At 33.1% G+C, this 13039-nt stretch overlaps 2 protein-coding genes across 4 annotated transcripts; both read left to right on the plus strand.

Moving 5' to 3' along the window:
* Positions 1 to 242: 242 nt before the first annotated feature.
* On the plus strand, positions 243 to 9509 carry LOC145724740 (sialin-like). 2 transcript variants are annotated; one of them, XM_081973164.1, is made up of 8 exons: positions 243 to 806; positions 3508 to 3722; positions 6999 to 7235; positions 7298 to 7603; positions 7657 to 7800; positions 8673 to 8808; positions 8863 to 9104; positions 9158 to 9509. In XM_081973164.1, the coding sequence occupies exons 1-8, from the start codon at positions 803 to 805 to the stop codon at positions 9383 to 9385; spliced, it is 1512 nt and encodes a 503-aa protein (XP_081829290.1). In that variant the 5' UTR covers positions 243 to 802; the 3' UTR covers positions 9386 to 9509. The 2 variants fall into 2 exon arrangements, with proteins under 2 accessions (XP_081829290.1, XP_081829280.1); XM_081973154.1 differs by lacking the exon at positions 243 to 806 and adding an exon at positions 1521 to 1581.
* Positions 9510 to 10358: 849 nt separating this feature from the next.
* Positions 10359 to 12753, plus strand: LOC145724751 (sialin-like). Of its 2 annotated transcripts, XM_081973177.1 has the most exons (9): positions 10359 to 10680; positions 10734 to 10939; positions 10994 to 11230; positions 11289 to 11445; positions 11500 to 11648; positions 11711 to 11854; positions 11907 to 12039; positions 12100 to 12344; positions 12399 to 12753. In XM_081973177.1, exons 1-9 carry the CDS (start codon positions 10677 to 10679, stop codon positions 12552 to 12554), a joined length of 1431 nt encoding a protein of 476 aa, XP_081829303.1. In that variant the 5' UTR covers positions 10359 to 10676; the 3' UTR covers positions 12555 to 12753. The 2 variants fall into 2 exon arrangements, with proteins under 2 accessions (XP_081829303.1, XP_081829311.1); XM_081973185.1 differs by lacking the exon at positions 10359 to 10680 and having other exon boundaries at positions 10815 to 10939; positions 10998 to 11230.
* Positions 12754 to 13039: the final 286 nt, after the last annotated feature.

The following is a 13039-nucleotide window of genomic DNA, read 5'->3' on the forward strand; positions in this document are numbered from 1 at the left end:
TGTTTATTTACAATTCTAACACTAGTAGGTATATTAAAATATGTCAATACATTTTTTACCTATTTGGTTGTTTAAATATCTAAAAACTGGCGTAATAAATTGCAATACTAATAAGTCAATACTGTTTTTAAAAAAGCGCCGTTATCTACTTCCTTTTTGGTAACTTGATACAACGGTCGAACGGTCGTGCCATATCCACTGTTATCTTTTCAGTGTCTTTCGTCCTTCGTTCGTATATGCCTGACGACTCACCCTTAAGGGGACTTGCTATAGTACTCCGTGAGCTTTTAAGTTGAAAGCTTCGATACGCAGCTGCTTCAAATCAATGAATACGTTCCCTGTTCCCATCGTTTATATTTTTAGATGATATTCCGCGCGCGAACTTCACCGATGTCTCTTGAAATAATTATTGTTTATTTCCAATTCATTTAGTATATCGCACACGTTTAAGTCAGTAGTGATCTTTGTATTTCCAGCGCAGCCTTGGTCTTGCAAATACGTGTTTATTAACCGCGTGTTTTTTAACCAGAGTCGGCTAAATACAGTGCGCTAATTTATTTTTACTTTTGTGTACTTAGTTGGACTATTTACTTAGATTATTTTGTGTAAATGAGTTTTACCAGTACATCATGAGGACTAGTATCAGTGATCATATTTGTTTTTGAATACATGTGTTTTATGAGTTAGTAAGGTGTGGAAAAGTTGTGCAATTTAGAGTTCCAGTGAAAAACTTCTAAGAATCAAGGAACATATTGTTATTCCTATTTGTAGTGAACCAAAATAGTTCCAGAGGAAAAACACAATGGGTGAGAACTTACTTTCAAAAGTTATATTCTTTTATATGAAAAAATAGCTTTGTTCATTTATCCTTCTTTGACCTTTTGCGCCCTTTACCCCTATATTGATAACGCACCTTCCAGAGCCTTGAATTTAACAGATTTTTTTCCGTCTATTATATTATCTTAGCACACACGTTTGTTCCACTTGATATTATTAAAATGCGCTTTCAATTAAAAGTGTTTTTCTTGCTTTTAAACCCACAAATTGTTTTACAATTGAGATAATACTTATTATGCATATTTTTAGACGCGCTTTTAATGGTATTTCAGCTAGTTGATCTCCTCTAATTACGTAACAAATTAATTATTTTAATAAACTAGCATCTCTTAAAGAATTAATTAATTATAAATATAATGTAATAAATTATCAAATTATTTATATTATTATTTATAACTGATAGTACACTCAGCACATGATGATACATAGTGTTATCCGGAACGATCTAATCTAGGTAATTAATATTTGGCGTCCTTGGTATCACAAAAAGGCGGAATAATCTCGTGCAATAGCAACTTGATCATAGAGTGGATAAACACAAGTATCTTATTAATGCGTAAATAATGTCTATGTGATACTTGTTTTGGTTTCAAGAAAACTGTGTGATTCTAGTTATAAAGAGTGGTATTGCTTAATATTAGCTGGTTGGAAAGTCTTTAGCGTGAAGCAGGAAATAAAAATGTCTTATAATAAATACCATGACAAATCTTTCTTCTTGTTCAGCACACTTGTCAACATATTTGGGTATGTGTGGAATATTTTCAAAAATATAATTCAAATAAACACACAAAGTACTGCTGATGAAACCATGAGCAGGCACGTAAAAAAATATTTTATTTTCAACCAGGTATGTAATAACGTTATTTCTTATGTGTAACCCAGGTGGAAAGATGAAAATTACCTGCTTTTACTTTTCACCCGGGTAGAAGATAAAATAGTATACAAACCACGGTAGAAAGTTTAATTTCTCTCTCGAGATAAACTACCTGATTTCTCGGCAGCAATCAAACACTTTCCACCTGGGTATGTAATATACTATTTTTTTACTCTTGGGCAAAGTGTCATGTCCAATTTGCCTAGTGCCCAAGTGCATATCCAGCCATCGTGTGTACAAGTCATATTTTGACCACTTTTAGGAAACATGCTATTTTCTACAAATGCATTAAAAATTCAACTTTTAACACACAACGAAACATTTTCTGTATATTTTCCAGAAACCTTGCAAACAATTTTTAAATCTATTTTCTTACTGTTGTCCGGACTTGAACAGCATAATAGGCCCAATGTAGCCGTCCTTGCACATGTGTGTACAGGGTGGGCCAAATTGGACGCATTTAAATGGGAAGTGCTTTTATTAATAGAGATAGGCGACAACTGATGTCGATGTCTGAAGCTCAAATTTGATAGAAAACTTAATGACAAAATCCGTTGGGTTAACGCCTTCCAGGTGCGTTATTTTTTATTTCTGAAAATACATTTGTACAGCAACTTTTTGCGTAGAATCCAGTAGTAAATTTTGTATTCTATTGGACACCATTTCTAAGCTACGCACATAAAAATAGTTTTTTTAAATGGAACACCCTGTATATTATTAAATTTTTGAAAAGATCCTAAAATTACCATCCTAATGACATGCATCTATGTATAACACTTGATATTTAAAAAAAATTTCTTTCTAACGATTTTTTTGTGCGTATCTCAAAAACCGTGTCTATTAGAAAAAAACTATTTACACTACTGGATTCTAAGCGAAAAGTTGCTGTAGAAATGTATTTTAGAAATAAAAAATAATGCACCAGGTTTTGAAGAAAAGTACGATTTCTGAGAAGCACCCAATATCTGTCAAACGGTAAGTTAAATTAAGAAGTTGGTCAACTGTTAACTTTCTTAAGTTACCCTCATTTGCACCGTCTTACTTTAAGCCTAGCTTAAGTTAAGTGTAGTACAGACTGTGACCTTTTCAATCTGTATTGTCACAGTCTGAACCAAACTTAATTTGAGCTATTTCCTCTTCATTTGCGGTCAATCGCATTCGTTATTTGATAAAATTTAAATTGAAGATCAAGGGACGTATCGACAGCTAACCTAAGACGAGTTAAAAATCAATTGAATGCTTGTTATACGGTTAATTTAAAATTGTGTACCTCACAGTAAATCAATATCAAAAGTTTGAGAAATGCAATCAAAAATTAATTATTATTAAAGTATATCCGAAAAGGTGGTAAAACGCCAGTTGTTTATTAACATCCGGCTACTACTTTGTAGATGCCATGAACACCAAATTAACATTTTAATTTAGAACTTCACGCATATGCACTTGTTTATTAATCAAAACTACATGAGTTACAAGCGTCATAAAAGTGAATAATATTTATCGGCAATTACTATTAATGTAACGCAGCCATTAACCGGCAAACAAGCGAGCAAATTAATCTAATCCTCCTAAATTCAAATTTATCTCTGATACAGTTTTATCATTTTTATATTCCTTGACTTAAACTAACCTCGAGTTACCATGTGAAAAATAACTATACAGATTACGTAACGCTGTTATTGTAAACATTTTATTTTTAGTTTGTCTTATTTAAAAATGCTGCTATTGATAATTGATTTGATATGCCAAGGATGTGTAATTCCTTTATGTAACTGATGTTTTTTTTTATATTGCAGGACTACCGAAAATTCCTATTCGATTCTGGATCGCTGTGATGGTGTTTGCTTCAACTTACATCAACTACACAACTAGAAGCAATATGTCCATTAGTATCACTTCCATGATATCGGGATCTAAAGATAAAAATAAGACAGTCAGTATACCTGAATGCAAAAGGAATTTAGCATCCTTTAATAGCACGTTGAGTAGAACTCCAAAACCCTTGGACGATGTAAGTATAGTTGATAGCAAAAATATAAGTAAAATAGAATGACGTATCAATGAGATAAAAAAATACTGTTTTAAATGTGATAAATAAAATGACAATAATCCACTATCCGTCCATCAAAAAATAAGTTGATATGCATTATGACATTTTGCTGAAAAACTTTTCCTAAGGAAGATACAATTAAAAAACAAAAATTAATGTAGCTTAAAATAAGTGAACCAACTGTCTTGTATCGACACGAACAGCCAAAGTTACTTTCGTCAAGTAATGAGTACGAACTTTATAAGTACTTGTACCAAAGTTGATCTAAATTGCTTCAACGGTCTCAGAATTATGACAAAAAAACACAATTTTTGAACCTGAACTTGGCAGGGCTTTATCTTCCTGGGAACAAATTCATGTCTACTTATTTTTTGAAGGACAAACCACTGTTGCAGTTCAATTTTTATAAAATATACTATCCAATCTTTGCCTGCCCAGATATCAGTTTTTTTTTGGTTTTAAAACGTAATAACTCAATTATCTCGTAGACGAAGTTTCAAATTAGAATTTTACAAGAAATACCTACTTTCTTTTCCAAATTGGACAATAAATTTAGAAAAAAGTGTAATTTTTTAAAAATGTTCAGTGACGTAGAATATAAGGCAGGAAAATAAAAACCATCCCCTTATATCTACGCAAATTTGACTAACATCATTAACGTCACATAATGAGTATTAATTTGCGCTTGTTCCAAATTTGATCAAAATTGCTCCAACGGTCTGACAGTTATGACAAAAAAACGATTTTTTTAAACTGAAATTTGAGGTCTATCTAAAGTCTATCTTTCTTAAGAAGCATTTGACATTTAAAACTGGACCACCCTGTATTAAGTACATTGTTCCGTTATCACATTTTACTTTGCTTTTCGCCATACATAAATAATAGAATTTTAAAATATAGGACGTGTTTAGCATTTTGGTATAATGGAATAAGCCACTCTAACTATAACACTTTTCAAAAGCTCAATAATAACAGTTCTACAGCTTTTCGATAAAATTTAAAAAAAACTTGTTTTTTTTTTAAAAAAAAAGGTTACGCTCTTTGATTGCGTTACTTTTTCCTAATTTAACCCATTTCGCACCTCTTACGGTTGCGAAGATTATCATACAATTATTAATCTATATCTTAGACACCTAATGCAAATTTTATTTCTCTTGCATGAACAAATATGTAGGTTCAATTAAATATAATTTGCAAAAAGTTGCATAATAAACCTTTTCGTTTTTTGTTAGTAGATATTCCAGGTAGCATAAATGATAATTTATACCATGAATTAGTAGTCTACTGTATCTTTGGCTTTGTATATTTGCTGTTTTATAATAAGTAAGCAAATAAGTCGTTACATAAATATTAAAAAAAAATCACTCACTGTATTTCCAATTATCTTATCATTGCAATTAATGTTAATTAATAAACAAATTTAATATTTGCAAACTACTTTGAAGGACACAAACAAAAAATCAACTCATTTGAAGACATAGACTTCAAAACCGCTAGGGAAGCAAGAAACTCCAAGAGAGAAGAGCTTTCTTCCAGTATAGCTGAAAAACTAAAGGTTAGCTCTAAATAATCTTACAATTTTACAGGGCGTAAGGCTCACCCTTATGCCTTGTAAGATTGTTCAACAAATACATTAAAAAGCGAAAAGATAAAGTCATTGTGAACGCTTTTTGTTGACACCTAATTCGTCGTATAGCCAAGGAATAATTACAGTTGTCCGAAACATCATAAGCACATGGACCCAAAATGCAGGTAAAGATGCGGGTATAGATGTAAAAAAAATTACAAACCATTCTCTGAGAGCATCTGCTGTATATCTTTACGTTGATTGCGTAAAAGAAGAGCAATTAATTGACTGCTCGGTTGATTGCTACCAGAGCAACGAATTTTGGTAGCAATCAGCTGAGGAGCAATCTCTAATGCAACATATTATACCAACTGTGTATTTAATTATAATACTTTGCATTGTTAAAAATAAAACTTCTTTATCATTATGCTGCGTACATAGCAGTATATTTTTATGCGGGATATAGTCACCGTAATAGACTCTTGAATCTCGGTCATTGTTAACTATCAAGAATGTCAAATATGTTGTTAAAGACCGAACAACATGTCTAGTAATACAGTGATCACATTGTTAAAAAATAACAATAACAATCTTTACTCGTACCTAACGATTGTTAGCAGAATTGAATGCGTGGCAATTTCACGACCCAATAATTGAATCATGTGCATTTGTCTTTATTGGTGGCGTAAACTTGGAAGAACTGCTCAACCCAATGCAAGTTGCTAATCAATAATGAATGGGGTTTATGGCAACAAATAATAATAAATAAATAAATAGATATTTATGCAAACTTCAAGGGGTTACACAAAAGGCAGTCATTCGCTAGAGCGTTCTTCCATGATGCCCACTAACTAGAGATTTATTACAATAATACCCACTAAGTCTATCTATATTTACATACCTAGTTGTATCCAATTTAATCAACCCCTACTCTGTTCTTCAAAGTAAATAGCCTTTAGTTTGTTTTCGGTGAAAAATACGGTGGGTTTATTTGTTAAAACAATTTTACGGATTCCTATACGGATATTGGTTAATTCCTTAACAGTTTAGAGAACGGATCAGCGTGCGATATGAAATAGGCCAATCACAGACAATTTTCAGCGTGCGATATAAAATAGACTAATTACTAATCTTGATCCTAACAAAATAATTTGTTTGATTGTCATCCTCACTGACAATTGGCATCAAAACATTGCATTTTGGTTTATGTTTTGAGGCAATGAAAAAGCCGTTCAAGTTTCAGTTAGTGTTCAATTAAAGAGTAAAAACATCTACTTTATTATATGATAAAGCAATTGATATGAACTTACAATTTGCAATGAATCAAATCCATTCAACACCTCAACCTAAAAGACTAAGTTAATCAGCTGTCACACGGTGACAATCCGGGACACCGGTCAAACTTTGGCTGCGTCAAAAGTGATAATGTAAATACGGGAACGTTTCAAACAAAACATTGGTAAGTAATTCTAATTAGTCGTAGAAAAAATAGCCTGTAAAAATCGGGCGAATTGTCCATATCACCCTCGTCCTCGTCAAACTTTCGTCCTTGTACGATAAGGACATCTTATTCACCCTTGTTGTACAATATACTATTTTCGAGTTATTATCAACAAACACATAAAATACCGATTTTACATGTGGTCCACTTATATCAATTTCTATTTCAGTACGGACCACGTTACGATTGGGACGAATCTATCCAAGGACTAATCATTGGATCCTATTTCTGGGGATACGTTATCTCCAGCGCTCCAGGAGGTTTCATAGCCGAATGGCTCGGACCATTTAACACAATTTTCTACACTCAAATTGTCACCGCCATTTTCAATTCCCTGTCAGTATGGGGTGCTCAATGGCACTTCGGATTTCTCATATTTTTCCGGTTTATTATTGGATTAATGGCTGTAAGTTACCTCAAGTGTATTAGGAATGACAGTGTTTCACCAAAGCCAAAGCACGTCTTTAGGGTCCAGTCTATCCAGCTTTACAATGTTTGATTGCCCGATGGGCTCCCCCAGCCGAAAAGGGTAAATTTGTAAGTGCGTTGATGGGCAATACTTTGGGAACCTGTTTGACGTTTATTCTGGTTGGTGCTATCACTGCAGCAGCAGGATGGGACTGGGGATTCCACTTTCTCACTATACAAATTGCCGCGTTTTGTATTATATTTTGGATTGTGGCAGCTGACAGCCCAGATCAACACAAATGGATCACTGAAGAGGAGAAAAACTATATTAAAGAATCTCAGTCTAAAACTATTAGCAAAGGAAAAGTAAGTAAGTTACAATTTTAATTTAACTTCATTTAAAATATTCTTACTTTTAGGCTGTTCCACCGTATTTGAAAATGTTTACTTCACTGCCGTTCTGGGCTTTATGTATATTGCATTTTGGTAACTTGTGGGGCTTATATCTCCAAATTACCGGAGCTCCTAAATTTATGGTTCAAGTAATTGGTTTCGACATCAAGGTAATTAACACTTACTTCTACTAAGTAGTAGAAATTTAAAGAAACTTTTAAAACACTCTGTACCATTAACATTTTTTAATTCCTCCAAGACAGCGTCGTAATTTTTCTTAACATGACAATTCGATTCTCGAATGTTGACCATCACATGACAAAGGCAAAGTCTAGGAATTAAGCCACCATGACAACTGACATTTTACATTAGTAATTAAAAATTCGTGAGCTCACAAGTTTCTTTGATTTTCATTGCCAGAAACAGTAAATAATTTCTGAATTAGGTGAAACATAAAACATTGTATGCTCCACAGGCGTTAGGGAGGGAGTATAATTTTGTTACGTCCTTCAGGAAAGTATGTTCTCTCTAACGCCTTTGGTACAAAAATAGCTATTAATTTTACAAATAATTATATTTTTTTATAGCTGAACTTTCTCATCAATGAAATCATGAATCTTTCACCCTCTTTAGATTAGAATATGTCTAAAATATGTCAAAGTCAAAAATCAACATCTATGTCCTTTAGCATATCTTGAAAAATATAAACCACATTAATTTTCATTTAACATGTAATTTAAATTTAATTTATTTTTTCAATATGGAGGTATAAATCGAGCATAATGTCCAACTAGAAAATAATTAAACTAGTAAGCAGTTCAGATCAGTGACGGAGTTCAGATGCAGTACGCTGTATACTAAACTTTTCTCAGGATACTTCTAATAAACTATCACAAGTAACATGTTTATGTATACGTGGTGTAAAATTTAAACCAATATAAGTGTTGAACTATAAATATATCGTGATCATCAAACCAAGCCCAAATTACTCTGTTTTGTACCTATAATTACTAACTTGCTAACAAAAAAAAAAAACTTTAAGGCTTCCGGAGGTCTAGCCTCACTACCACATTTAGTGAGAATGTTTGCCGGAATGGGATATGGTTACATAGGCGATCTCCTCAAGTCAAAAACTAAACTGAGCCCCACACTTACAAGAAAAAGTTTTGTCCTATTTTGTACGTAATTTTTAAGGCTTATTTAAGAAAAGCATTTTAATGTCTAAATTACAGCTCACATTATTCCTGGAGTCCTTCTAATGTGTATGACTTTGGTTGGGTGTAACCACATAGGTGCCGTCCTAATCTTAATCTTCAGTATGGCCATCAATGGCGCTGCTGTTGTAACAAACCTTCAAAATGCTCAGGATTTAGCACCCAATTTTGCTGGAAGTATATTTGGCATAATCAGCTTAATTGGTGGTACTACTGGGTTTATCACTCCTGCCGTTACCAGTGCCCTAATAGGAAAAAACGTAAGTTGCAATAACTTATTAAACATTACAGAATACACATACAAAACTTACAGAATGGAATTGAACAATGGTCTAAAAACTTCCTTATTGGAGGAGGCGTTTACATAGGTGCAGGATTGTTCTTTATATTATTCGGTACATCACAAATTCAACCTTGGAACGAAAAGCTACCAGAGAAGAATGCTGAAGAAGTTGTGTCGTTCAAAGAAGTGAATTCCAGAGATCAAGAACTTAACAACGAGGCAAAGTCGGATGATGAATCTACTAAATTGAATAATTAGTTCAATATGAATTTGAAGATATATTCTGCTTTGAGTTATCATACAGTGAGACTGCTGCACATTGCTTAGAATCTAAGTTTTGTTTCAAACATTTGTTATTAATAAAGTCAAATAAACTTTTTCATTTTTATTTTGATTTAAATGAATAGCGTTTGAACTGATGAATGAGTCGGACTTAATCCATCCGTACGGAATTGTTTATGTTAAAAACCTAGTGACAAGTGCTGTCAAATTATTTCACGCTTTAACTGTTAAAGTAATATTCATAGGTTATAATTCCAAGACGTTCAAGTTCTATCGGGTGTGCATGGGTGGTTCTTTGCAAAACTTAGCTTGGAAAATGATTGCGAATAAATACCTGAGACCGCAAGAATTATTTAGTCAAAATTATTTTCTTAAATGAAACATTTTGCCAATGCATATTTTACGTGAATGACGATGGGTATATGTCAAGATTATTTTCTGAAAACACACAATTTTATTTATTAACAAGAAAATACGTAGTAACAACATGAAAATATTAAATTAAACGTGTTGAACTTGATGATATCGAAATCACCCCAGCAGACGACAGATTTTGGTTCAGCCATGTAAGTTTTTTGTAAAATCTTAAAATATTATGGGTTATTCAACATGGAAGATTGTGACTTAACTGTTAAGGGGATAAATGCAGGCTTATTAGAAGTATATTTTAATAGTTATTTTCCGAACAAGTGCGGAAAGTAATACTTTCCCTGCACGCTGACTGAAGTTGCCCAAACGAGCGTAGTTGGTTGGGCATCAGTCGAGTGCAGGGAAGGCACTTTACGCACGTGATAGAAACATATCATTCCTTCTACGAGTGTTTTCAATAATTGGAAAAAACGACAATTGAAAATAAATGATAAATTAAAACTGAAAAAGTAATTTTTAATAATAGTGAATTTAACTATATGGTTCTTTTATAATAATAATATAAAACCGTTTATTTCCAACAGGCTGAGGGAAACAGAAAGGGCGAAGAAAGCAAAAGAGCAAAGTAGTTAAAACTTAAAAGTGACTTTAGTAGTTTATAAGTGTTTTTTAGTGTTGTGTAATTATTGAACAAAGTCTGTTGGGTTTATTCAAAGCCTCACTTATCTAAAAGAACCCCGTAAACAACCCTACGATTTTCACAACTACTGCACATGTGAACTTACCGTTAGTAAAAGTTGACATTTACATATTTTTGTAACTGACAGGAATCAATGTCTGGGTTCTCTGAATGTTAAAGTGACAACTATCCAAGATTTTACTATTTACATTTAACGAAATGGGTAAGTCTTATACAAATTTAATATGATGAATTTACCTATTCATCACCTTTAAGGTTGTTGTAAAACATGTTGCCAGAAGATACCCACGCGATACTTGATCATGCTAATGATTTTCTTATCAACCTACATCAATTATGCAACTAGATCTAACATATCTATCAGCTTACCAGCCATGGTTAAAGTCAAGAGTGGTTTTATTGCTGAATGTAAAAAAGATGAAAAACTAATATCAAACGCTACCACAGCACATGAAGAAGATGTTAGTATTTGTTTCTGATGCTAAAGAACAATACGTCAAAACCTATATTTTTAGACAGGTCCTAAATATGAATGGGATCAAAGCGTGCAGGGATTGATACTAGGTGCTTACGGTTATGGTTATATGATTGGAAGTCTGCCAGGAGGTGCTATAGCTGAATGGCTAGGTCCTTACTGGGTGATTGAAGCAGCTACAGCAGCTGCAGCGGTGTTAAACAGTATTTCTGTTTGGGCCATTCCTGTTCATTGGGGTTTTTTTTTTGGACTCCGCCTTCTAATTGGACTTTTTGCAGTCAGTATTCAAACATCTCCTAAGTCTATTTAATATAAAATGAATTGTCTGTCTGCAGGGTCTAGTTTATCCGGCCTTACAATGCCTTATTGGGAGATGGGCTCCTCCTCAAGAAAGAACTAAATTTGTGTCATGTCTGATGGGTAATACTTTAGGAACCTGCTTAACTTGGATAATTGTCGGAGTTGTAACCCGACATTATAAATGGCCTTGGGGCTAGTAAATTAAAAAATATAAATTTTTTATTGGAATACGAATGTTGTTTTTAGGATTCCATGTCGTATCAATTCAGTGCATTGGTTTCTGTATTATTTATGGGCTTCTAACGTTTGATAGTCCTGAACAGCACAAATGGATCACGGAAGAGGAACTGAACTACATTAAATTATCTCAGGAGGGTAAAGTATCCAAAACCAAGGTACTATAGAACCTATTTAAATCACAGTACTTACAATACTTATTCTTTAACTAAAATTTAAGGCGGTTGCACCTTATAAAGCTATATTTACCTCATTTCCGTTTTGGACTTTATGTATTTTACATTTTGGTAATCTGTACGGACTTAACGTTCAAATAACTGCAGTACCTAAGTTTATGAAGGAATATGTTGGATTTGATATTAAAGTATTCATACTTTTATAACACTCAACAGTTGTAATTAATTAAAAAATCGTAGAGCTCAGGAATATGGTCATCACTGCCGCACTTTATAAGACTCTTCCTGGGACTGGGTTATGGATTTCTAGGAGATTTCTTGAAGAAAAAAAAGTTTCGCCGTGTCATCATTTTGAAATCCTTTATAGTGTTATGTATGTGAGACTTATTTCAGTTTTTGACTCTTAGAAAACGGGAATTATGAACTGTTTAAGCTCACATTGTTCCTGGAATCCTGATGGGTTTAATGGGCCTAGCAAGATGTAATGCTCCTATAGTAATTGCTTTACTGACTTTGAGCATGTCCGTGAATGGGGCGGTTGTCGTTACAAACTTGGCAAACCCTACAGATTTATCTCCAAATTTTGCCGGAACTATTTTTGGAATAATTAGTTTTATTGGTGGCTCTACCGCTTTTATAGCTCCTTCTGTTACTGGGGCAATTCTTACGATTTTTGGGGTAATAAAGTAAGCAAAACTTCACTCTTAAAATTATTTTGAATTTATGTTGCAGAACAGTAGTAAAGCATGGGCTAGTGTATTCGCTATTGGAGGAATTACATACTGTGCAGCTGGAGTATTTTTTATTGTATTTGGTACCGCTGATACGCAACCTTGGAATGAAAAAGTAGAAGATAAGCCTGGTACTTCAAGTGATGCGCCTCACTAAACGTGAACAGAAAACGAGTTCTAAATGTTGCTTTTGTATTTTATTTTTATTATTTATACGTAAACTATGCAGCACTTAAGCAACGATTACAACGATGTAATAATGGTTTTGACATGTTTAAAAATGTGTTCAATAAGTTGCTTATACTGTAATGTTCCGTTCACTTTTTAAATATATAAATAAATAATACAAGATATTATATTTGGCAGTTGTTTGTCATAAGTCGAAGATTATGACATTATTATTTTACTTATGTCACCAATTTGAAGATCAAGCCATTGATGAATCAGCAACTGTTGTATACATAGGAATGACAATGCAATGAAACATAGGAAACACTAGGAGTTGATCGAAGGTTCATCTTAATACAACTTTTCTAGCTTCAAAATATTTATAAAAGTCACCAGCTGAAATAGCTCTAAATCTTATTATTGGTTTTAATGTTGTGAGATCCCCATGGTTAACCTCGTAAAACAGACACCGTG

The sequence above is a fragment of the Ips typographus genome, linkage group LG1, assembly GCF_016097725.1.
Source record: "Ips typographus isolate SLU linkage group LG1, UJ_Ityp_2.0, whole genome shotgun sequence".
NCBI lineage: Eukaryota > Metazoa > Arthropoda > Insecta > Coleoptera > Curculionidae > Ips > Ips typographus.

Excerpts from the sequence above, each read along its gene's own strand:
- LOC145724751 (XM_081973177.1), top strand. Across the intron at positions 11,446-11,499 it reads ACATTATAAATGGCCTTGGG|GATTCCATGTCGTATCAATT; the intron begins GCTAGTAAATTA and ends TGTTGTTTTTAG. Across the intron at positions 12,345-12,398 it reads CAATTCTTACGATTTTTGGG|AACAGTAGTAAAGCATGGGC; the intron begins GTAATAAAGTAA and ends TTTATGTTGCAG.
- LOC145724740 (XM_081973154.1), top strand. The coding sequence starts at position 1,536 with ATGACAAATCTTTCTTCTTGTTCAGCACACTTGTCAACATATTTGG. Across the intron at positions 8,809-8,862 it reads AAAAAGTTTTGTCCTATTTT|CTCACATTATTCCTGGAGTC; the intron begins GTACGTAATTTT and ends TCTAAATTACAG. Across the intron at positions 9,105-9,157 it reads GTGCCCTAATAGGAAAAAAC|AATGGAATTGAACAATGGTC; the intron begins GTAAGTTGCAAT and ends CAAAACTTACAG.